The sequence below is a fragment of the Mirounga angustirostris genome, unplaced genomic scaffold (genome assembly GCF_029215605.1).
Source record: "Mirounga angustirostris isolate CCGP_5_RB_7025 unplaced genomic scaffold, mMirAng1.0.hap1 SCAF_11, whole genome shotgun sequence".
Taxonomy (NCBI): Eukaryota; Metazoa; Chordata; class Mammalia; order Carnivora; family Phocidae; genus Mirounga; species Mirounga angustirostris.
The window spans coordinates 33427009-33450880 of record NW_026991719.1 but is presented as its reverse complement, the minus strand read 5'-3'; the positions used below and the strand labels follow the sequence as shown (position 1 = coordinate 33450880).

The window sequence follows — 23872 nt, the reverse complement described above, 5'->3', positions numbered from 1 at the left end:
CTTCCTGAGAAAGTCAATAACATGCTCTCCTACACACAAGGTCCTTGAATCCAGCTTTGATTCCAGAGCTCGTGCCCACAACTAGCACATGTACATACATTTCCTCATCCTGGAAGTTGGCTTTTTGCCTCTTTGTTTTATGGTGTATGGGAAATTAAAGTTTGACTGTAGAAAAATCTCTCTGGATGAACCCTAAAGCAATGGTGTTCTAATGTTGGTGAATCTCTTTGTGCATTTCCTGTCAGTAGTGGATGGCGCACCTCAGCCTTCTGGGGGAGGACAGAGGGAGACATTCAAAGCTGTCGACAGGTTGGGCTGGCTAAACTAGACCCCAGCTCTCCTCCACTGTATAATCAACACATCCACGAGGGAGCAACATGAACCACCTTACAGGACTGCGGTAGGACTCATTCATTCGTTAAAGATTTAATGAGCATCTAGTATATGGAAGGTCTCGGGTTACATGCTGGGAATACAAATGCGTTTTGGATGTTTAGCAGAGTCCCTATTTCATTTAGTTAGAGACAGTCACTTATTACTAGTACTATTACAGTTATGTGTCGACGTTTGCCTGCGTCACACAGCATGAGTGACAGAGCATGTGATATTTGTGACGTTTGTCACTGTGCTTACGGGGTCCCTGCGGGGCCTAGATAAACCGCCAACATCAGCGTTGCGGGCTCAGAAGCATCACTGCGCGGCGTGGCCGCCCCTCCCCTCCCGGCCACCAGAGGGCGCGCGGCCTCTACCGCCCCGCCCGCTGCGTCTGCGCCTGCGCCTGCGCCGTGCCAGCCGCCCGGCCCTCCGCTCCCCTCCCCCGGCGCCGGCCCCGCCTCGCGCCCTAACGTTCCGCCTCCGTTGCCCCTAGCGGCTGTTTGTTGACTTCCGGGGACGCGGTAGTAGCCGATGTCCGGGGTGTCGCTATGGGGGCCCGGGGGGCTTCCGCGGCCCGCGTCGGGACTGAGGTGCTGCCATAGGCCCCACCGAATCGCCTTTGCCACCTTTCCGGTTCAGGCGCAGGCTCCCCGCACCGCCCTCAGCATGGGGGAACCCGAGGAGGTGGTGCCCGGTGAGTCGCGTCCGCGGGGGGGGGGCGGCGGGCCGGGAGGGAGGGTCCGCGGGCGGGCGGGCGGGCGGCCAGGTCCCGCCTCCGGGCCGCCCCGTCGGGGGAAAGGCCCGGGCGGCGGCCGCGGGACTGGGTCTGGAGCTCGGGCCGCGCCTCCGCGAAAGCTGGAGAGGAGCGGAAAGGAAGGCGGGGGGAAACACGGGGAAGGGGGTGCTTGTGTTTTCTTCTCTTTCTTTTAAAATAAGCTTTCGATGAGTTTCTCGAACGCGGGGGCAGTTTTTACCTCCCTATAAACTTCCGCAAAGTACCTCCCTCGAGGTCCCCAGGACCCAGTCATGTATTGAATGCGGTAAAGAGTGGGTGACTAGAGAGCGTGGGGTAAAAGGAAGGGGGGAAACAACTTAGAGAAAGGGGGTGCAGAGGGAGCCATTACGAGTGCTCTTTCAAGACTTTTTCTCTGAGCTCCAGAAATACAATTGACATTGTGACGCCGTACCACACGTATAGTGTAACAGACGTAGACGTTTCATGAAGTGGTGCTTATTCTAACCACTTGGTATGCTCTCAGATCTTTTTTATAGTACATTCCTTTAAAAATGATAATCGTGACCCACTAAATTGATTTTCTGACCCACTAATGGGTCGAGACCAACAGTTTGAAAAAAAACTGGATTACAGCAGAATCAAGTGTGTGTGTGTACATATATATTTAGCGTTTTCTGCCATGCTCTTGGCTCTAACATGATTAGATTCCTGACCTCCTGGAGTTCACAGGCTAGTAAGAGATACTAGAAAGTAAACAAAATGACAGTACCATTTCACAATAGATACCAGGTGACAGAGCAGTGCCACCAAACCCTGGCTTGGGGTGAGGGTATCAGGGCAGGCTATCTGGGAAGCCAGAATAGAACAAAACAAAATTATTCATTCTAGAAAAACCCAGAGTGTGTTCTAGAACCTGGCCTCTTCAATTTCAATTATCAGTTTGAATTGACACACCTCACAATTGTTCTCAAAGGGTTTTTCACAGTGGCTAGTCCCTTGTACATTATCATTTATTATTAATACTTATGTTCCCTATGTGTGATTATTCTCCTTGAGATTTCCTCAAAAGCTGGATCTGGCCTTGTGTGTGTGTGTTTAAATGGTTATTGAAAACTGGTAGGGATTTTTGGTCTCTCTCTAAAATGGTACTGGACCAAAATAGTCTGTGAATACTACTCAGATCAGGTAGTATTTAATGACTTAAGAATGTTAAATCTCAACATCCTATATCGACATGATGCTAATGATGAAACTCAATACTGTCCTGTTCCCATGTGTGGAGAAAAGCCTTCAATCGGGCTAGACTGTGAGGTGTTAACCAGTGTTAATGGGGCACGGATTTTATCAGTCAGCTCATTCCAGGGAGCAGGTGGTCCACCTGGGCACGGCAGGACTTTTAGTATCGCGTTGAGAACTGCCTTCCTTTTTTTACTTTCCACCAGTAAATAATACATATTTAGTAGATTTCATAAATAAAACCAGAATAAAGTCTGAGGAGTGAGACTGAAGGTAGAAGGAGGATGTAAACAGTGCTAGAGCGGAAGCAAAGCTGCCACAAGACAAGGAATCTGTATAGATAAGTTACTGAAAAAAAATAGTAACAGACAACATAGTAAAAGTTGTAAAATATACTGTCGTATATTTGCAGGTTCGGGTGCTGTGTTTACATTTGGAAAAACTAAATTTGCTGAAAATATTCCCAGTAAATTTTGGTTTAAAAATGATATACCTACATTTCTTTCATGTGGAGATGAACATACTGCTATTGTTACAGGTTAGTATTGAAATCCTAACTGAGGATGGTAATCCTTAGAGAACCCTAAATATTATAGATGTGCTGCGTTTCAAACATGTTGAATATATTTCCTTTACCAGAATAATGTTTTTTCTTTCTTTTATCAGAGAATTCTTGACAATTTGATTCATCAAGAGAGTGTTTTAAATTTTGAATCCCCTTGGTATATTTAAATATGATTTTGTATACACACTACTTTCTTGGAATAAATTTATTTTAATATATCTATATGATCAAAAGTGATTACTGCATAATCTTAGAAACATTTTTTTAAAGATTTTTTATTTATTTATTTGACAGAGAGAGAGACAGCGAGAGAGGGAACACAAGCAGGGGGAGTGGGAGAGGGAGAAGCAGGCCTCCCACTGAGCAGGGAGCCCGACATGGGGCTCGATCCCAGGACCCTGGGATCATGACCTGAGCCGAAGGCAGACGCTTAACGACTGAGCCACCCAGGCACCCCTCTTAGAAACTTTTTTACACCTAACAGAATCTGGTAACCCCTAGATGGACAGTTAAAACAATTCATTTTAACCTGTTTGTAACCTTGTAACCTGTTTCAACACGGAAAAGCAATACAACTTTTAAGTGTAGCTTTTTTATTGCTTTGTGATGACTTCATCTCATATGACTTTATGTTGAAAATGCTTCAGTTTCTTATGTCTTTTTCCTTCCCACCAGGAAATAATAAACTTTACATGTTTGGCAGTAACAACTGGGGCCAGTTAGGATTAGGATCAAAGTCAACTGTTAACAAGCCAACATGTGTCAAAGGTTTGGGGTCTTTTCTTCTTTATTGCTTTAAATACTTGCACTACATAAAGTACTTTTATTGATTGTGATGTTCTTTAATATCATATTAGGAATAATAAAGCCTTTAGTTCTTTAGTTTCCATTATTTACCTATTATTGGTGTTTAACTTTATTTTTTATATGATAATCAGAACTGCTTTTATATATTAGGGTCTAAAAATCACATTGCTTTTTAAACCCGAAGAACACAAAGGAAATAATAATTCTCCAGTATTGCACTTGAATATCCTTTTATTTTGCCTGTTTGTTAACCTGCTTAAATATTACTGTTATTGTATATACAAAGAACAACCAATACAGTATATAAGAATTTTGAGCTTTGTCTCATTTGTTAGAGTTGTGGACATCATGGTTCTATGTAGTTGTTGGTTTTATGAATTATGCTTTACCCTGCTGCATATAGTGAGTAGCTGTACTGAACGAGACATCGGGACTAGGGGTTAATTAGTACTAGTGTCCTTACAAGAACAGGACAAAATATTTTAAATCAGGACTGTCCCAGAAAATATGGGATGTATAATACCTTTACAAAGCTTTCTTAGCATTATGTGTAAAGCTTCTGTTGGGTTGTTACCTGTGAACATCAGCTAAGTTTGAGTGGTGATGGAGATTCTTTGGGATGTGCCAAGAGCAGTATTCTTAATCTTCTTAGCTAAATTTTTAATTTCAGCTCAAAATGTCATTGTAATTTAGCATATCCATGCTATTTATAGATAATGTTATGGAATTTTCAAAGTATTCTACTTGGTCAAAAAGTGTTTATTGAGCACAATGTACTATAAACCCTAGGTTGTTTGGGGTTTTTTTTGTTGTTTTTTTTTTTTAAAAACCCTGGGTTTATTCACATGATCTTTACTCTCAGATATCTAATAGATGAAGTAACAGATTGTCTAGACTGAACTTTGACACCAGGGACTCTGTCTTAGTGATCTTTGCAGCCTCTATGCTAAGCACTTAGGAGGGGTTCTGTAAATCTTTTTTGAACATGTAAATGAATGAGTGAAGAGCTTTACCATAGGTTATGCCTATGAATATTGGACTTGTAGTGTTTCATTGTGTGAGGTAGAAGGTGAACTTGACAATGGTGGTAGCAGATTAGGGAATAGATCAGGTTGGTGAGGAGGCAGCATAAAGTGCCACAAATCTCAGTACATATTCATGACCTGTGGAGATTTGAAAAATACATAGCAGACCTACTGACTCACATTCCCCAGGGGTGGGGCTGAGCTATCTGTATTTTTTTCAAAGCTCCGCTGGTTATTATGATGCACAGCATGTCCTGAAAACTTTTGGCTTATTAGTTAAGAACATCAACTTTGGAGTCTGACGGGCCTGGGTTTAAATCTCGTTTCTACTGCTTAGTTACCATTTGACCTGTGTTATTTATCATTTTTGTAACCATTAAATCTTTTAATTGTCATATTTTTTTGTATTTTTAGCTTTAAAACCTGAAAAAGTGAAATTTGCTGCCTGTGGACGGAACCACACCCTAGTTTCAACAGGTGTAGTATTCAATCTGTATGACTTTCTTTCCCAGTTTGAGGACAGAGTTCTCATTTGTGGCTTTGTAAAATTAATAGAAATGGTACCTTGGCAATAATAAGATTAGGATTTTTAAAAATGTAAATGGTTAGCACACTTGTTTGCCTTTGAAAATACATAGATAAATGTTAACTGGCTGCAGAAAATCTTCTTTTCTTGGATTATGTCAAGGGGAAGCCCATCCTTACCTATGCGCACACCTCAGGGGCTGCTTGCTCCTGATCTTGCTCTTTCTTTTCTTTTTTTTTTTTTAAGATTTTATTTATTTTTTTGACAGAGAGCGAGAGAGGGAACACAAGCAGGGGGAGTGGGAGAAGCAGGCTCCCCGCGGAGCAGGGAGCCCGATGCGGGGCTCGATCCCAGGACCCTGGGATCATGACCTGAGCCGAAGGCAGACGCTTAACGACTGAGCCACCCAGGCACCCGCTCTTTCCTCTTTTCTGAGGGCGAGTGGAAGCCACCCCCAAAAGGCTATTGATGTGAGCACAATTCCAATCAGCATCCAAATGGGCTGTGTATGTCTCTGTGTAGAAACTGACAAGGTGATTCTAAAGTTTATATGAAAAAGCACAGGACCTAGAATAGCCAAAACAGTTTTGAAAAGAACAAAATCGGAGGACTAACACTACTGATTTCAAGACCTCTAAGGCCACAGTAATCAAGACACTGGGCTATTTGCAAAAAGAGAGACAAAGATTATCAGAACAAAACAGAGTCCAGAAGTAGACCCACACATATATGCCCAACTAATGTTTGGCAAAAGTGCCAAGGCAATTCAGTGGAGAAAGAGTAGTCTTTTCAACAGATGCTGCTGGAGCAAATGGACATCCAGGCACTGATCACCGAGCAGCCTTTCTTACCTCCTTCTCTCCCATAGCCTCTTCTGTGTTCAGGTTATTCTCACCACCTCCGGCTCCTCCTCAGGCCTTTCCCCTTATTCATCCTTTTTCCTTGCTAAAATATCTTTCTCTCATTCAGATTCTTATCTTTTAAGACCCAGTATAAGTCTTCTTCCATGGAGCTTTCTGTGCCTATTCAACTTTGACTCATGTCATGCTCTGAACTGCTTTAGTATTCCACCAACTCTGGTTCACGCGATATGTGTTAAATCACGTGGCCTTGTGGTATGTTCCGTTGGAAAGCTAGTCTTGGTTCGTCAGCTAGGTGTCATCTTTTCTAATATAATCTAACTTTAAATTTTTACTGATTCAGGCTGATTTTGCCCTCAGTTTCCCCTATAATTTAGTGAGGCTTTAACTTCATGTGCATTTGTATGACAGGTATAACTAATTTTTAATATGGGTATGTTTTTAAAAATCTTCATTATTTTTGAGCTTACTGGCAATTTTTATTATCTGGGTATGATACACTTCATATTTAATTAATAAAGTAATTAACACACATTTACATAGTGTGTACAACAAGCAAATGCCATTCTAAGAATTTTATAAATGTCAGCTAATTTGATCTTTATAAACAACTCTGTGAAGTAGGCAGTATTCTTATCCCCATTTTGCAGATGAGGAAAATGAGCCACTGAGAAGTTAAGTACAGCTTGCCCTAGGTCACACAGCTGATGAGTGGCAAGCCAGCATTTGCACCCAGGAAATCTGGCTCTCCAGTCCTTTCTCCTAAACACAATACTATACTGCCTTCCTATTTAGCTAGAAAATTAAAATACACATAGAATTTTCATGTTTCTAATGATACTCTTTTTGGATTTGCCTCATTTTACTCGTTACATATTATATCTTAACTTTAATGGGTATGGAAGTTAAAATTAATGAACCACATCTCTTAAAATAGTTTGATTTGGATTATAAACTAATTTGGAAATTACTTTCCTCTTTTTGCTCTGATTTAATAAAGTGCTGCATTAGCAAGAAAATACATTCCACACATTCTGTGCATTTCAGTTGCTACTTAAGCTCTAAACTGATTTAGAAAATCTCACAAACATGTATAATCTTGCTTGTTTTGCTTGATTTTTGATACCGAATTAAAGTTGTTCACCAAATGGTAGGATAATAAATGGTAGGATAATGTCAGCTTTCAGCTTTCTTCACTGTTAACAGGGGAAATATCTGGTACCTGGCCTGTCTCGTAAAGATGGTGACTGTGGTATATTGATGTTTCTTTCCTTTTCCATGTGCAGAAGGAGGCCAAGTATACGCAGCTGGAGGAAATAATGAAGGACAGCTGGGACTTGGTGACACTGACGAGAGAAACTCTTTTCATCTAATTAGTTTTTTTACTTCCCAGCGTAAGATTAAGCAGCTCTCTGCTGGATCCAATACTTCAGCTGCACTAACTGGTGAGACTTTGTTCCACTTCAGGCTGGGAACCATCCCTTTCCTTTAGACCAGGATATACCAACTGAGTCACCTGACCCCAGCATTGCTGTTTCATTTTCTTTCATTAACTATGTGTTTATGAAGACATAAAAATTGAACTTTGAATCATGACATAGAGTCCAGTTTTGTGCTTATTTAGAGTTAGATGTAAACACACACGTAGCTGCCATGCCTCCATCTACTCCTGTAGATATTAAATCGTCATTTGTGTGTTCTGAACGTTATATTTGCAGCCGTTATAAGGTTGCTGTCAGAAACATAGAAATCTATTAGATATGTGTTATCAGAATATGGTCTGGCGGCACCTGGCAGGCTCAGTCGGAAGAGCACGTGACTCTTGATCTTGGAGGGTTGTGAGTTCGAGCCCCACCTTGGGTATAGAGATTACTTAAATAAATAAACTTTAAAAAATAAAATAAAATATGGTCTGTATTGGTCATTGCATCTCTCTGCCCTCCCTCTCAAAGCCCATATGAGAAGTGTCTTTAAAATGGGAGCCAGGATACACGCAGTGTCTGTGAAGAAGCTGCTGTGGGCTTCTCCGCTCCAGTGGGGGAGCTGTGTGGCCCATGGCGCTGCTCCGGCTGCCGGGAGGGCTGGAGTCACATCTGCAGCGTCGTGCCCGCAGTACCGTCCACCGTCCACTTAGCCTCTCAGCGTCCTTGTGGTTCCTGTTTTCAGTTTTCCTTTGATTTGCCTTATTATTAAACCACTTCAAAGATTTGAAAATTTTAAATTAAAGGACGTAAGTCTTGATAATTTCTAAAGTATTTTGCCTAGCTTCACTTTTTCTTCCATTGAAACCCTAATCAGAAAGAATACACGCTAATGCATTTGGGAGATGCTCTATGTGCTCAGATATCTCCTTAATCTCTGAAGTTATGGTATGTGTTTTCAAGTATAAATTGTAAAAAAAAAAAAAAGTGAAATGCATTTCTTTTTCTTTTTTGTCTTTCTTTAAAACTTCGTTTTTATAGTATTCTCAAGAGCAAGGTCCTCCAGGCCCTTTTGACCTGGGACTTGCCCAGGAAATGTCCAGTGTGGCTCATGCTGTCCAGTTCAGTTGCAGCCTGACTGCTTGAAAAGAAGAAACATTTGCTGTTCAGAGATAGTAGACTAAGAAAAGGTTGAGATAAAAATATGGACACGATTAGCATCATGTTATCCTCTGTCCTTTATCATCATAGAAGCCTTTCATAGGAGAAATTGAACTCTTATGCAGCTAGCTGGTGTGAATGTCTTAGTAGCACTTTTCTCTCAAGACACGTAGTTTTTCTAAATTAAAAAATAAATGCTGTGTTGGAAATATAATAACTCGATAGCCTTGCTACCTCTTAAAACCTTTTTTTCCTCCTTGTGTTTTCTTTATAGAGGATGGAGAGCTTTTTATGTGGGGTGACAATTCTGAAGGGCAAATTGGTTTAAAAAATATAACTAATGTGTGTGTCCCTCAACAAGTGACTGTTGGGAAACCTATCTCCTGGATCTCTTGTGGATATTACCATTCAGCTTTTGTAACAAGTAAGACAACATTTTGGATTCATTATGTTACCTCGTACTTCTAAGTGTTTACTCAGTTAATGATAAAATCTAACATTTTACAGTTCTGTAGAAATAATGCCATGGCAGCCTATGTAATGAAATAATTGTGGTCCGTTTTGGGTCACAATGCCTCTCCATTTTAGTAATGACAGTTTATAATTCAAAACTCTGAGATGTTAACTTTTTTAGTGAATATTAGAAAATATTAGAAAAGCAAAATGTATGTCAGAGACTTCTAAACTTTGGTTCTCAAACTTCTTGGATTCCTTGGCGTTGGAAATGAGATCTATGGGCCACTTTCCCTTGGGTGCACTTGCCTCTGTACTTAGACCTACTCTACTCTTGTCCTGCTAATTAGCTTTTATTGTTTCAGTAAGGGAGTCATAGACTTTCACTGTGAGAGCAAGGATGTAGAGTAGATGGAAAAGGAAGATTGCTCAGTATGAGATAAGATTTCCTTTGCTGGAACTTTCCTTACCATCCCCAGTCTCTCCCTTTCTGGGGCTCCCTGGCAACCTTTTCTGCCTTAGTTAAATATTTGAAATGTTATAGTCTGTATCTACACAGGGAGTGATAGAAGTATGATCATTCCATCTTATTGGTGGTTTTTCTAACAGCATAAACACCTAGAGGGAATAGTTTTGTGGCCCCTCTTAGATATCTCTAAATCTTTTACATTCTATGCACCTCATATTCAGATTTAGAAAGTGCTGATTGACCCATTCCAGTGGCGCTCAGATTTCCCAGTGAATTGGTAGCACCATGGTACCAAGAGAGGGCAAACTCCCGACTCAGCTGGCATTGGTTGCCACTATATCAGCTTGTATCTTGAACAAACTAATAATAAATATCGTCAAATGAGGAAGTAAGTGAATGAACAATTCATTGTGTTCCTTGGGGCAATGCTACCTACCAACTTATTGGCAACTTTCTGGCTCCTGGGGTTGGTGTAGTCTATGCTCACTTTGTTTATGAGACAAAGAAACAAACAAAAAACACAGACGGAAAAACAAATAAAAGTCCAAGCAAAAGCATTGTCTTCTCTTTAGATTTTAATAAAACTGCCAAATTCAGTTTTATGACTAAACTCTAGCCAGTAGGAAAACAAGGAATTGCTCATTGTAGCCAACAGGCATTGCATTGAGCTTTTTTATTTTGTTTATATTTATGCCTTTTATTTAAAAAAACAGCTTTGTAGGGTGGAATTTAAGAAACAAGACAAATGAGCAAAGGGAAAAAAAGACAAATTAAGAAACAGACTCTTAACTAGAGAACAATCTGATGGTTGGCGGGGGTAGGAGGGATGGGTGAAACAGGTGAAGGGGATTAAGGAGTGCACTGTGATGAGCGCCAGGTGTTGTATGGAAGCGTTGAATCACTATATGGTACACCTGAAACTAATATTAACACAACTAACTGGAATTAACATTTTAAAAATTAAAGAAAGTCAAAGAACATACACAAACCCAGCTTTATTGACATACATACTTTACATACTTTACAGTTCACCCATGTTAAGGTGTGAGGAGCAGCAGGAATTTATAGACAAAAGTAGAAAGAAACTCATCTGGACTTAGTAACTCCTTTCATGTAAGAGGCATGGGAAAAAGAGGAAGGGAGCCGACAGAGCACTTCTGTGCTAGTGTTTGCTAAATACTGTATAGAAAACTGTGGTTCAGAAAATTTCATTTTCTGTGCAGATCAATCCAGAAAATCAGTAGAGCTGGGTTTGTAGTATTTAACCAAGTTTTAAGTGGTGCATACTATGTGTGTTGGATGTCCCACAGCTTCCCCAAGTTCTGTTTTGCTAGAAGGACTCTCAAGCTTCAATAGCTTGAGAGTTATACTCAATGGCAAAGATTTATTACAGCAAAGGATACAGAGCAAACACAGCTGGAAGGAGATAGGTGTCCTCCAGAGAAGTCTAGCATACACTTCCTAGTCCTTACTCTTTGCTGCACAGAACGTGCTTTGAACTACAGGGATGTGTGTGTAATGTCCCTGCCCAGAGAAGCCCACTCTATTCTCAGGATCTTTGGCTTTTATGTGGGGGTGCTGATTGTGTAGGCATACCCTGCTAGCAACTAGTCACAGCAACTGAAACTCCGATCCCTCAACAGTGAAACCAAGTGTACGTTATCAACGTTGATGGTTGTTCAAAGCAACCCTAAGAACCCAAGCTGTCATAATTTGTTGTTCAGGTTACCAAACAAAATCATCAGTCACTAACATAAAGAACACTCCAAGGGCCGCATTCCCAGGGGTTGGTCAATGGTCAATCATGGTTCTCTTGGAGACATGCAGATAATAACCAACCAGATATGCTGTGTTACCTCTCTCCTCACATGAATGGTGATATGTTTTGTGTCAGATCAGGTTATGTAGCTACAAAGGTGTTTAAACTCCTGCCTTATAGAACTCAGTTCAGTTCATAGAAATGAATTCTAAAAAGTTCCTGCTTTCGAGAAGCTCATAGTCATAGTGTGGTAAGAACATAAAAAATCACCTACCAACTTATTGGCAACTTTCTGGCTCCTACAATTCCCAGATGGAATCTGTTTCCAAGTTAGAAATGATTTTTTTTTAGTAGTGTTAGTATGGACAAGACAGTGATTAAATGTCACGAGTTCCTTGATAAGAGAATTTTTCCGGAGGAAGTGCTATCTAACTGAGCAAAATCTGCTCTCTTAAGGCTCACTCAACATATTTCCTTCACACACAAATGCATTTTCTAAAACAAGTTTCATAAAAGCAGTTATTCATTTAACAAGTATTCACTGAGTGTTTCATATATCAGACACTGCTAGGTTCTTGGAATACCAAAGTGAGCGAGACAAAATCCATGTCCTAATGGGGGCTTAATGTCTAGTCGTTTTGCTTTACTATAAAAGGAAGTAGAAGAAATAAGATGGTCTCTATGTGAAACAGCTAAAATCATTTTCTAGTTCATTAGTAGCGATGGTCATGAATTCATAAAGATTTTGGATTAGCATAATCAAGCTAAGATTTTAGCTTTATTTCCTTACCATACAGTAAAAATATCTCAAGAAAGGGTAAATTGATCAAGTTGTCATTTTCTAAATTTTTTATTGAACATGAGAATGTGTACCCCAAAGACTAGTATTTTGTCCATAATTATGTCATCCTTGATCATTGTTCTTTTCCTTCAATAGCGGAGGGAGAACTGTACACATTTGGAGAACCAGAGTGTGGGAAGTTAGGTCTTCCCAGTCAGCTGCTGGTCAATCACAAAATGCCCCAGCCGGTGCCTGGAATTCCCGAGAAGGTGGTCCAAGTAGCTTGTGGTGGAGGGCACACCGTGGTTCTCACAGGTACGTGTGGATCCTGCTGCTCTGTTCCCTGCTTTCTGGGGTGGCTAATAAAAAAAAAAAAATTACACTCATTTTCTTCTGTTGTGATAAAAACACAACATCTGATCCACTCTCTTCACAGATTTTTAAGTCTATAATACAGTATTGTTATCTACAGGCACAGTGTTGTACAGCAGATCTCTAGACCTTACCTTGCATAGCTGAAACTTTATACCCCTTGATTAGCTGCAGCCCTTTCCCCCTCTTAGCCCCTGGCAGCCACCACCCTAGTCTGTGCTTCTGTGAGCTTGACTTTATTAGATACCTCATACAAGATGGCCTCACATCTTTTTTCATTAAGATCCCCATCTTTGATTTCCATAGTTAATACACATCTTTGGCCTATGGAAGAAAACTGTAAGTAGAAAAAAATGAATCTTGTGGAATTGTTTTTGCTAACATAATGGACATTTTCATGATCTTAACACCTTTAATGGCAGCAGATAACATTGTTTTTAACTTGTTTTCAAGGACAAACTGCCTTGCACGCGCATGTGTGTGTGTGTGTATTCTATATTTATCTAAAATTGATATCACTTTTCCTGAAATACCTTCTTTTCCCTGTTCATGCTGTTTTCTATATGTCATTGATAATTCTTTTCTTTGTGATATTCACAATGTAAAACTTGGTAATTTCTTTGTGATTTTTTATGTTCTATTATAGTAATTCGACAAAAAGTGTTAAGATTTTAAATTACAGATATTTAAAGAAAGTTAGAATCTTAATAGCAATGTCAATTTTGGCTTCTGAATTTTATATTTGGTATGACATGTCATTTTTCAGGATTCCAGTCAATACGGTAAAATATACATACTCCCTGATAGTATGCTTACTAAATTGTTGCCTCCAAATTTGTTCAACATTAGATTTATTTGAGTAGCATACAGGTAATACAGCTAGTGAACTATTGTATTTTTTTGGTCAAAAAGAAATTAACAGTTTCTGAAGTCACCACTTAATCTTCAGTAGCCCAAAGGTAGCAGTGTTGTAGGCAAATTTTGAATAATATCCAATTCTCAGATGATATGCTTACTGTTGCAAGGTGATTGAGCGATATTTTATCTTTAGATTTTCCTCTCATATTGCTTTTCCTTGACTTTTTGTTCTAGTCCAAGTCATGCTTGTTAAGCGGTGGTTTCCCAGAATTACAATTCCCAGATGGAATCTGTTTCCAAGTTAGAAATAATTTTTTTTCAAGGCCTCCATTCTATATTTGGAAATAATTCTGAGGTTTAAGATTTCTTTGATTTTTCTGCTAACAAAATGGATTTCCATATTTTTTTTTTTTTTAAGATTTTATTTATTTATGTGACAAAGAGAGACATAGCGAGAGAGGGAACACAAGCAGGGGGAGTGGGAGAGGGAGAAGCAGGCTTCCCGCCGAGCAGGGAGCCCGATGTGGGGCTCGATCTCAGAACCCTGGGATCATGACCTGAGCCGAAGGCAGACCCTTAACGACTGAGCCACCCAGGCACCCCGGATTTCCATATATTTTTAAGAAGATTTATTTTAGGAATTTTAAACTTAGAAATTAATCTATAAATTATCTGAAAATGTATTCTGTAGGCAGAAATTCAATTTATTCCTTATGTGTTCTGTAATTTCTCTAGTTTAAACAAACATTATAGAATTTATTAGGTGATTGAAGGTTACTCTAAAGCACACAAATGTTGATTATGTAAAAATAACATCATTCAACTATATATTATAAAATGTCATTACATAAAATGAGCACCCAGATAATCCATGATACTTTTAATTATACTTAAAATTTAAAAATGCCCTGAAGTATGATATTTTCTTGAAATATTATAGACATTTAGCTTTCTGTGGACTTAATTTTGAGGTTAAAAACTATGTTGCCAGAAATTATTCTCTCTAGATTTTTGTAGACTTTGGGATCTCACATACCAGTATGTGAGTTTTTGTATTTTAAGTTTTTAATTTTGTGACAAGAATATGAAGACCAACAGATGGTTGCGATCTTCTGATCTGCATTTGGCTAAATACGGCATTGCGAAAAAATGCAACCTTTTCATCATTGTATCATAAATAAGGGGGCATTTCAAAACAAAAATTAAAAAACTCTCAATTTTATTGTAAAAGATACCCTCTTAAATTATATTCACTTATCTGTATGGAAAATTTACTGCTTTGTCTGTTTTTCACATTTCTCCGTGGACCTGTGCAAGCTTTGTTATGCGCCAGCCCTGGTGAGAAACCTGTGTTCTGGAGTACAGTGTAGACAGAAATAGTCCTAACTGATGACGAAACAGACCTGAAGCACATATTGATTATCAGTTTGACTAAGTACTAAATTGAATACCTAAGAGTTATAGAATACTTTGAAGACCTTAAAGGAAAGAATAGCTAACCATCTGTTCTAGACCATTCCCTTCACCAAAGGGAAGGGCTTGGATTAGATGATTCTATGGGGGCCCTCCCTAGCATTGTTTTTCCTTTTGTCTATAACTCTGATCTCAAAATCTGTTTGGGTACCATTCATTAAACTACTTTAAAGATAATTTAAATTAGTTTATTGCCAATGAATTTATTTAAAACATAATACTCCACGTGACCGTAAGAGGTTAGAAAATAAAACTATTGGTTGTGGCGATGGTATGATTAGTTTCTACTTTGAATCGGGAAAACAGTGGACTGCTGAGAAAGTGTCAGCTTGGAACTTGGGAAACACTAAGTGAAGCAGAGTGATATACGTAATCTGAAATGTCATCGCCAGCATTAGCAAAAGCTAAGAAAGTTATAAGATGGGGTCCACAATGAAGTCTGGATCCCAAGGGAAAATAAGAACTTATCTTAACTTCTCTAGATTTGGACAAACTCAGGATCTCTACAGGGCAACAAGTTACTAGTCATGAAATCAAATGTATTCTGAGAAATCAGAATAATACTCATATGAAGCCACCTACTAAAACCTGTTTTCCTAATAGAGTATCATTTGTCAACATCGAATTACATTGTTAAATGTTACAAAGATGATAAGACCAACAATTGGATGAGTTGTTATATGTAATGTCCTTAGGTGAAAAAAAAAAAAAAAAAGGTAGAAACTGTCATCACTGCTAATCAGCCAAGTACCTGAAAGCGAACCCGATAGGGTAAGGAGCAAAACTTCTGGCACGTGACTCCGGCTGCCTGAATGGCCTCACTTCACAGGCTATCTCAGCCCACGTAACCTAGAGTGATCAGCAGCCAGCTAGAGATGTACAGATGTCTTCATTTACCCAGCACTCTACTGCTAACCTGACATTCAGAACTGGTGACATGCCATGCGATTATTAATTAAACTAAGAGATGGTACTTTTTACGTTAAAATAAGGATGTTTTGCCATAGCCTCAGTGTGGCTTCGTATCCTGACACAGCATATTTTCTTTAAGAGGTATTATCTCTTTGTCTTGTTTATGAAGTAAGTATTATTAGGAAAAATGTAAAGCCATACGACAGTAGATAGTTGTGTGTTCATCAGGATCCTCCACTGTCAGAAATAAGATGAGTCGATTAGTTACTTTTTAGAAAAATGTTCTTAAAACGGAATGTCCTAGTGTGTGTTCAAATCTGCCTGAATGCTTTCTCATGTAAGCCTCACAGCAACTTTATTAGAGAGGAATCATAACATCAGAGAATTTAGGTAACTGGCGTGCTGGCCACAGCCAGTAATAATGGAGGTTTGGACTCTCCTGCCTGAATCCAAAGCTCTTGCTCTTCCTCCTGTAGTGCAGAGAGGCGATGTGTGGGACTTTGGAGAAGGAGACCACGCTTCCTGACTCAGCGCCAGCCAGAGTTGTGTGTCTGAAGGGACCCTTTTGTCACCACCCATTTATCCTGTTTTTGTGCTTTTCCATTTCTCGAGAACATATGAACTAATGTTTACTAAGTTATTGGAGGTCTTTGGAGTCAAAAAAAATTAAAGGAAAAGCTTTTGTCCCCCCTTTCATTATTGTTGCGCTTCCTAGTAAAGGAACTTGACCTGTGAGTAAATCAAGCATATCTACGGTGAGTTTCAATTCTCATGCAAATTCTCCTCTGAAATTGTTTTACAAAATAGATTATTCTGTTAAACTATTTTTGAGAAGTAAGGAGTTCTTCTGTAGGAAACACTACTCTTTTTTTTAAGGCAATGAAAGGAATTAGCTTAATGACAATTGATGCTGTTTTTAAAGAGCTGAATGGTAATTATAGGGACATGTTAGGTAGTTCACTGACTGATATGTCTTTAGCAATTCTTTTTACAGTCATACGTAAAAGGTAAAATCAGGCCCATGCCATAACTTTTATAATCGTGTGCCTTGTCATTTTTCTCCTCCTTCATCATTGAGAATGTATACCTCAGCATTAGGTATTCTTACATGGATATTTCAGAGGCACTTAACTTTCATCACAAAAGTTTGAATGCAACAGTTTTCTAGATACAATGGTGACAGCGTCCGCTTCCCTGCAATCTTTTTCTTGTATTTGCTCATTCCCTTTCAGAGAAAGCCGTGTATACCTTTGGGCTGGGACAGTTTGGTCAGCTGGGTCTTGGTACCTTTCGTTTTGAAACTTCGGTACCCAAAGTCATTGAGCATATTAAGGATCAGAAAATAAGTTCTATTTCCTGTGGAGAAAATCACACAGCTCTGATAACAGGTACAGATGAGAATTTCTGTTACATATTTCTAGAACGGGGTATGTTTTACTACAAAATAAAAACTGTTGGAACGAATGTATCTAATGTAAGCAAAGGAATCAATAATTGAGAAAATGGGAGTTCTTGTTTAATATGCCAAAGTTGCCAAAGTGTAAAGTTGTAAACTCTTTTTTAACATTTCAGTTCAATTTCAAATCAGTGTAAATGATCCAAAGATTTAGAACCTCAAAACAAGTCAGTGCTGTCAGAGGTAATATCATAGTATTATACTTTGGCAGAAAGCTGGAATCTGTTTGAAATTGCATCAGTTTGAAGACTCTTAACTCTGCTCAGGCCAGAGGGAAAAGTCTTACAGGAAAGAACTTTAAAACGTTCTCCATGTTCAGTGTGACACAGCTACATACAGGCTGAGTAGATTCCTATGACGCTTTTGCCGCTAGGAGGCGTTTCCAGGAGTGACTGCTACTTTCTCCACAGTGATAGAAACACACCTCAAAGGCCACTAGGTGGATACCTGGCTCCTCTAGACCTTTTGCTCTGTACTTTCTCCTTTACCCAGGGAGATACTGCTTTGGGCCTGCTTCTCAACCTCAAAAACTAGGTGCTGCTAATATGGACCCAATAAAGATTCTCCCCTAGAAATAACTCACTTACCTGTAGGTAATTGATATACTCCACAACTGTAATTGCTTTGGAACAAAAGCCCCTGTAATTTCACTATTTCTAGCCCACATTTCAATCTAAAAATGAAATTAAGCATTAAAAAGGCAGAAATCATACAGTATTTTGCAATAAGCCAGATACTGGTATTTCTACATTTGTTTCCTTCTTTCTAAAAAAGCTACTGCTAAATGGAGCTCATCTAATGGTATCTAGTTGGGGCAACTAGTAATCCGCAAATACAATGTATACTACCGTATACTGTTCCTTCTTCCCCAAAGAGCCTTTCAGAGAGAACTACCTGCCCATTTTCAAGTGTCAATGTCTTTGTTAATGTAGTGTGAAATAAAACTATATAGAATGTAAAGAATTATTATTCACTCATAGTCCCAGAAGAGTTGTTGATATGTATCCCTTACTGCAGGGTCCTAATGTCAATTTCGCTGTCCTTACTGCTCTTTTTCATCAACCCTAAATTGCCATTGATGGGAAACACGTACTTTTTATGGATCATCTAACACACAATTAGATTATTTGGTTAAACTTTCATACTACCTTTCCCCCTGATGAAAGAAGTTACAGCACTAATAATTGACCATTAACTTTGTTTGCTTTTTGCTCATAAAGCTTCGTCAGGGGACAGGTGTTATGAATTTTTTTCTTTCAGGACTAACAAGAGGTGTGTAGTGAGTTATTCTGTAAGTTCTTACCAGTTCCCCATTATGTAGCCAGTGGCTCATGGTTTAAAAAAGCTTTCAAGTTCGAAGTACAATCAGGTAGCTTGGATCAGAGTTTATCTTTTCTGGCTAAAGATAATCAAGTTAAAACACAAAGCCTAAAAAGCACTTTGGGTAAAAAAAAATCAAGGGTCAAAAGAAGAGGAAAAGGGAAAAGGATGATAAAGGAGTATATGTAAAGAAAGGAAATAGGTAGCTAATAGTAAGAAATTTAATAAGAGTCTAAATTTGGGGTTTAAATACTGGTTATTGCTTATTAATAGGGCATTTATTTTCTGTATTTTTTTTAATATTTATTTATTTGAGAAAGAGAGTGATCGAGGGAGAGAGAGAGCAAGCACACAAGCAGGAGGGGCAAAAGGAGAGGGAGAAAAAATCTGAAGCATACTCCATGCGCTGAGCACAGAGCCCGACTCAGGGCTTAATCTCATGACCCTGAGATCACAACCTGAGCTGAAACCAAGAGTCAGAGCTTAACTGGCTGTGCCACCTAGTCGCCCCTCTGTATTAACTTTTGAAAATTTTACTGAATTATATTATTTTTTCTCCTCATTTTTCCTTCGGTTCTCTTGGATTTTCTTAGTATGAGATTACTTTGCCATCTTAAACTAGAAGTTCCCTTAGAAATGATCTTATCATTTCCTGGCTTAAAACCATTCATTCAATTTATTGCCATTAAGATAGAGTTCAGAAATTCTTAATATGAACCAACAGGGTCCTCTGTAGTGTGGTTCCTTCCTACCTCTTCAGACTCAACTCATACCACTGGCCCCTTTGTGCTCCAGGCACATCGGTTGCCTTTCAGTTTCTTGACTGTGTTGTTTTCTCTTGATTCAAAGCCTTCATATGTGTTTTCTTGCAGCTAATACCCTAATCATCCTTCAGGTCTGTTTGAAAGCCTTCCTTAATCCCCAGACTAGAAGGAAACCCCCCTCTTCTGCCCCCATCCTGGCCCCCTTTCCTTTCCTTCTGCTTCCATGGCACTTTCCACCACTTGAGAGAGAGGGTGTTAAGGAGGGCTTGAGAAGAGGAGTGAAGGTTCAGAATAGCTGCTCTGGCAGTGGGCAAAAGGGTTAACTGGAGAGAAACAGCAAGACTGCTTATCATTATCGTGAGCCATAGAGGGGCCCTCGCCATTGCTATAGGGACTAGTCAGCATGGTTGGTTTATGGCACTTCCCTCAGCAGCGTTCCACAGCCCAGGAGCTGAATCAGTAAAAGAGACAGTTGGATTGATCTAAGCTGGTAGTTTTCCACCAGCGGCCATTTTGTCACCCAGGGACACACGACAGTGTCTGCATACATTTTTGATCGTCCCAGCTACAGAGGCAGGGTGTTTTATGGACATTTAGTAGAAGCCAAGGATGCTGCTAAACATCTTACGGTGCACCAGACAGTCCCACACAACCGAGAATTATCTAGCACCAAATGTCAGGAGTGCCAAGGTTGAGAAACCTGAGGGGGAAAAAATAGATTGTATTGGAACATAGGGGGTCAGAATACAGAAAGAAGTCCCCTTCCCCTTGAGAAGATGGTGTGTATGAAGAGATGGCTCATGCTGGGTTGCTGCTATTCCACACAGTGCCTCACATGACTGGGCTTCAAGTTCACAAACCACCGATGGCTTAGTGATTTATTCTCACAGTGTCTGTTGCCTAATGTTACATGCAGGACCACAGAGACCACAGAGAGTGTGGAAGTATCACTGGATCAGAGTAAACTCAGTGCAGCATTTGAGGGGGAAATGGTAATTGCAATATAAGTAAATATATTTGCCTACTTACAAATAGATGCATACAAGTAAGGCTTCTATAAATCTCTCTCTTTTTTTGCATTTTAGATATAGGTCTCATGTATACTTTTGGAGATGGCCGACATGGAAAATTAGGACTTGGACTGGAGAATTTTACCAATCAGTTCATTCCCACTTTGTGCTCTAATTTTTTGAGGTTTATAGTTCAACTGGTAAGGACATCACATTTCCCTGTTTACATTTTCATATTCCTATATATTTGAGTCTTGCAGTATTTCATAGAAAATAGATACTTTTATGTTTGTTGAAAGAATATCATGGCTATATCTAATCAGTATACTCATTTCCTAAAAGTCAAATGTCAGACATCATGCCACTCAGAAAATCTGTCCCTTTCCTGATTCTCCTCCTTTGAGCATCGTCCTGAGTTCTCACCCTAATCTTGACTCTCCTGCTTTGTTCCCCTGTGTCTCTTGAGAACCAGAACTGTGCCATGCCTGGAAGCTTGGTTGTCTGCTCCAGCAACCAGCAGAGTGTCTGACACAATCACCTATAAATAAAGACTTATTTAAAATAATAATAATTTCACAATATTATGAAAGAAATGTTCAGAGTATGCTATTCTTATAACCACCCTGTAGAACACTATAAAGTTGCTAAAAAAATCTGTGTATTACAAATACTACACAATGGTTTTTTAGGCATTTTATTGAAAATCAGTTCTTTCTCAAAATCCTTTGAACGTTGGTTTCATTTTTCCTTGTTCCACCATAGTGCATGCTTACATTTTGCTCTAAGGACTTTTAAGCATTGAACTTCAGAAGTGTTCATGTAAAGAAAAAGGTTTGGAGACATAATTATCCCAAGAGACTGATTTCTTCTTGGATCACTTTTTTCCAAGTAGAACTTCTCTGGGTAATTTTTTTTAAGGTGTTTGTGTTACTCTCAGATTAAAATAACATTTTCTGACTTTGAGGAGGAACATAATGTGCCAGATAAATTGGAAGTAAAATGGTGTGTTAAACTTGTTCTAATTTTCAATTGTAGTGTTTAAAGAAGACATATTATAATTCGTGTGTGTGTGTGTGTGTGTATCTGGGAGGAGGGGAGACACACACTGACTACCTAGGAAGTCTACCATTAAGTAAATATTTTGTAGCTGAAAACTGTTAAAAACCCATTTGTGTTTGAAATCAATGTTGATTAATCAATATGTGGTTTTTTGCTGCAGGTGGCTTGTGGTGGGTGCCACATGCTTGTTTTTGCCATTCCACGACTTGGTGGGACAGAAGAAATGGAGTTAGAAGAAATAAATGATTCTTACTTCCCTGCAGCACCTTCTCTGCCCCTCAGCGATCTGAGCTCAGGAAATGTACTGAACAGAACTCTGTCAGCACGTGTGCGGCGAAGAGAGAGGGTATAGAGTTGGGGCCAGTTCTGTATCATGGCACTACAAAGAGAATGGGAAAAAAATGCATTTTCTTTTTAAATCAAAGAAGGGTCTTTTAAGATAGATTTACTAAGTAAAATGGTTAGAGGTGCAGGCTTACAAGCTTAAAGCAAATTCAGAGTTAAGCTGTTAAACACACAAATGAGAAAATTCAAATAATCATGGATAACCTTGACTTAATAGAGAGTGGATACAAAGCAAAGATACAGAGCATCCTTTTAGAGGCCTATCTTCGCACTTCAGCTTGAATGCTGAATTATTTTCTCAATTCCATATGGATTGACTTACTTTGCTTTTTATCTTTTAGTTACACCTCATGAGCCGTGGAAGGTTATACACTATAAACAATGAAATGTGGGAAACAGAGAAATAAGGACTTCAGTTCGAGATAGGGAATGTTCTTTCTCGTTTAAATTTAAAGGTTCTCATTCTGCTTTAAAATTATTTCAATGACACTTGTATTTAAAAAAAAAAAAAAACAGAAAATGCCAAATAATTTTTAAAGGAGATGTTCCTTTTTTAAAGAGTTGCTTTAAGTTCCAAAACATTCCCTTTGAAGTAAAAAGGTTAAGTTTGGCTTTTTGTTATGAAAAAGTAATATATGGAAAGACTGAGAAATAGCAGTATTTTGTAGTTATTGTTTGTTTAGGTCTCGTGACTAATTTTTTGTTTCCTAAGGAAAGCAGAGAGAATACACATATACTTTTCCCCATCGTGTGAAAAACAGGCTTCTAATTTAACAATTTAGAGCAACTTAGATGCAGAGATAACAAAACAAAACATTTTTGAGTCCTTGGGGATAATTTAAAAATGAATGTGGGACAGTGGGCAACTTTGAAGTCTCTCTCTTAAATATTTTTAGCAACTGGGGGGTAGTTTCTGTCAATACTAAACATATAACATCATCTAATAGTTTATTTAACCTGTTTATTTTAAAGGAGAAATCACCCGATTCTTTTCAAATGACACAAACTCTACCTCCAATTGAAGGAACTTCTGTGCCACCAGTTTGCTTTTCCCCCAGGCCAGTTCCTTTCTATATGTCTGCAAGTAAGTGGCCAGGGAAAATGATACTTGAAAAGGAGGACCCCATGCTGCCAGTGGAACCAGGTAACAGCTGATAACTCTGCCTGCTCACAGGAAAAGTGTACTTTTTATTCCTATTGGTGTCATGTTTATCTTAGGATGTTCTTGCCAATTAACTTGTTTTCTTCCTAGTTGGAGGCTAACATCTCTCGTTTGAGTGCCAGTCCGGGAATACTCTTACAAATACAAAGCCTCACCAGTGACCCTAAAAATCCCATGTAACAATAGCAGCATATTTGTATAGAGCAAATGTATAACATACGTGGTACCTTCTCTTATGTTACCTCCTTTAAACCCTGAAGCAGCTCCATGAAATAGGTGGGAGTTCTAAACTCTTCATTTGGATAGATGAGAAAAGCAAGGCTTGAAGAGACTGACTTGGCCAAGGTTACTCAACTTATAAATGAAGAGAGCCGGAGTTGAATGTGAATCTTCTGGACCTATGTGAAGTCTTGCATTTAGGCAGTATACCAGAGTGGTCAAGAACATGGGGTATCGGGGCGCCTGGGTGGCTCAGTTGGTTAAGCGTCTAACTCTTGATTTCGGCTCAGGTCATGATCTCAGGGTTGTGGGATCAAGCCCCGTCCAGCGTGGAGCCCTCTTAAGGTTCTCTCTCCCCCTCTCCCTCTCCCCTCCCCGCCCTTGCATGCATGTTCTCTCTCTCTCAAGAAAAAGAAAAGAAAAAAAAAAAGAGCATAGGGTATGGAGTTAGACTGATCTGGGGTCAGATGCCAGCTCTGACATTTATTAACTGTGTGCCTTACTTTGGGGAAGTTACTTAATTTCTCTAACCCTCAGTTTTCCTATCTTTGAAATGAGTTTAATAATACTTCTTTAGAGTGATTGAGATTAAATGAGATAGGGTATATAAAATACTTAGCACTGAGCCTAGCACCTCTAGGAAGCTCTTTATAAGTTATAGTCATGGTTATTATTAACACTTCTACCTCACTGCTTTTTAGATACACATTATATTTTAAATTGTAATCCCAGCTCTTTGGTTATTATA

The 23872-nt window shown here is 39.1% G+C and overlaps 1 protein-coding gene across 8 annotated transcripts in view; it reads left to right on the top strand.

Moving 5' to 3' along the window:
• Positions 1-780: 780 nt before the first annotated feature.
• Positions 781-23872, top strand: part of RPGR (retinitis pigmentosa GTPase regulator) — a 60193-nt gene continuing 37101 nt past the window's right edge. Inside the window, exons 1-11 of one of the 8 annotated variants that reach the window (XM_054507670.2) lie at positions 785-1069; positions 2760-2885; positions 3588-3680; positions 5159-5221; positions 7417-7575; positions 8987-9136; positions 12331-12489; positions 17022-17177; positions 20415-20539; positions 21559-21744; positions 22716-22887. In XM_054507670.2, the coding sequence (XP_054363645.1) occupies positions 907-1069; positions 2760-2885; positions 3588-3680; positions 5159-5221; positions 7417-7575; positions 8987-9136; positions 12331-12489; positions 17022-17177; positions 20415-20539; positions 21559-21744; positions 22716-22887 (1552 nt within the window). In that variant the 5' untranslated portion in view covers positions 785-906. Of the gene's footprint in view, positions 1070-2759; positions 2886-3587; positions 3681-5158; positions 5222-7416; positions 7576-8986; positions 9137-12330; positions 12490-17021; positions 17178-20414; positions 20540-21558; positions 21745-22715; positions 22888-23872 lie in introns of all 8 variants that reach the window. The other 7 variants (XM_064573916.1, XM_064573918.1, XM_054507672.2 and 4 more) reach the window with 7 other exon arrangements.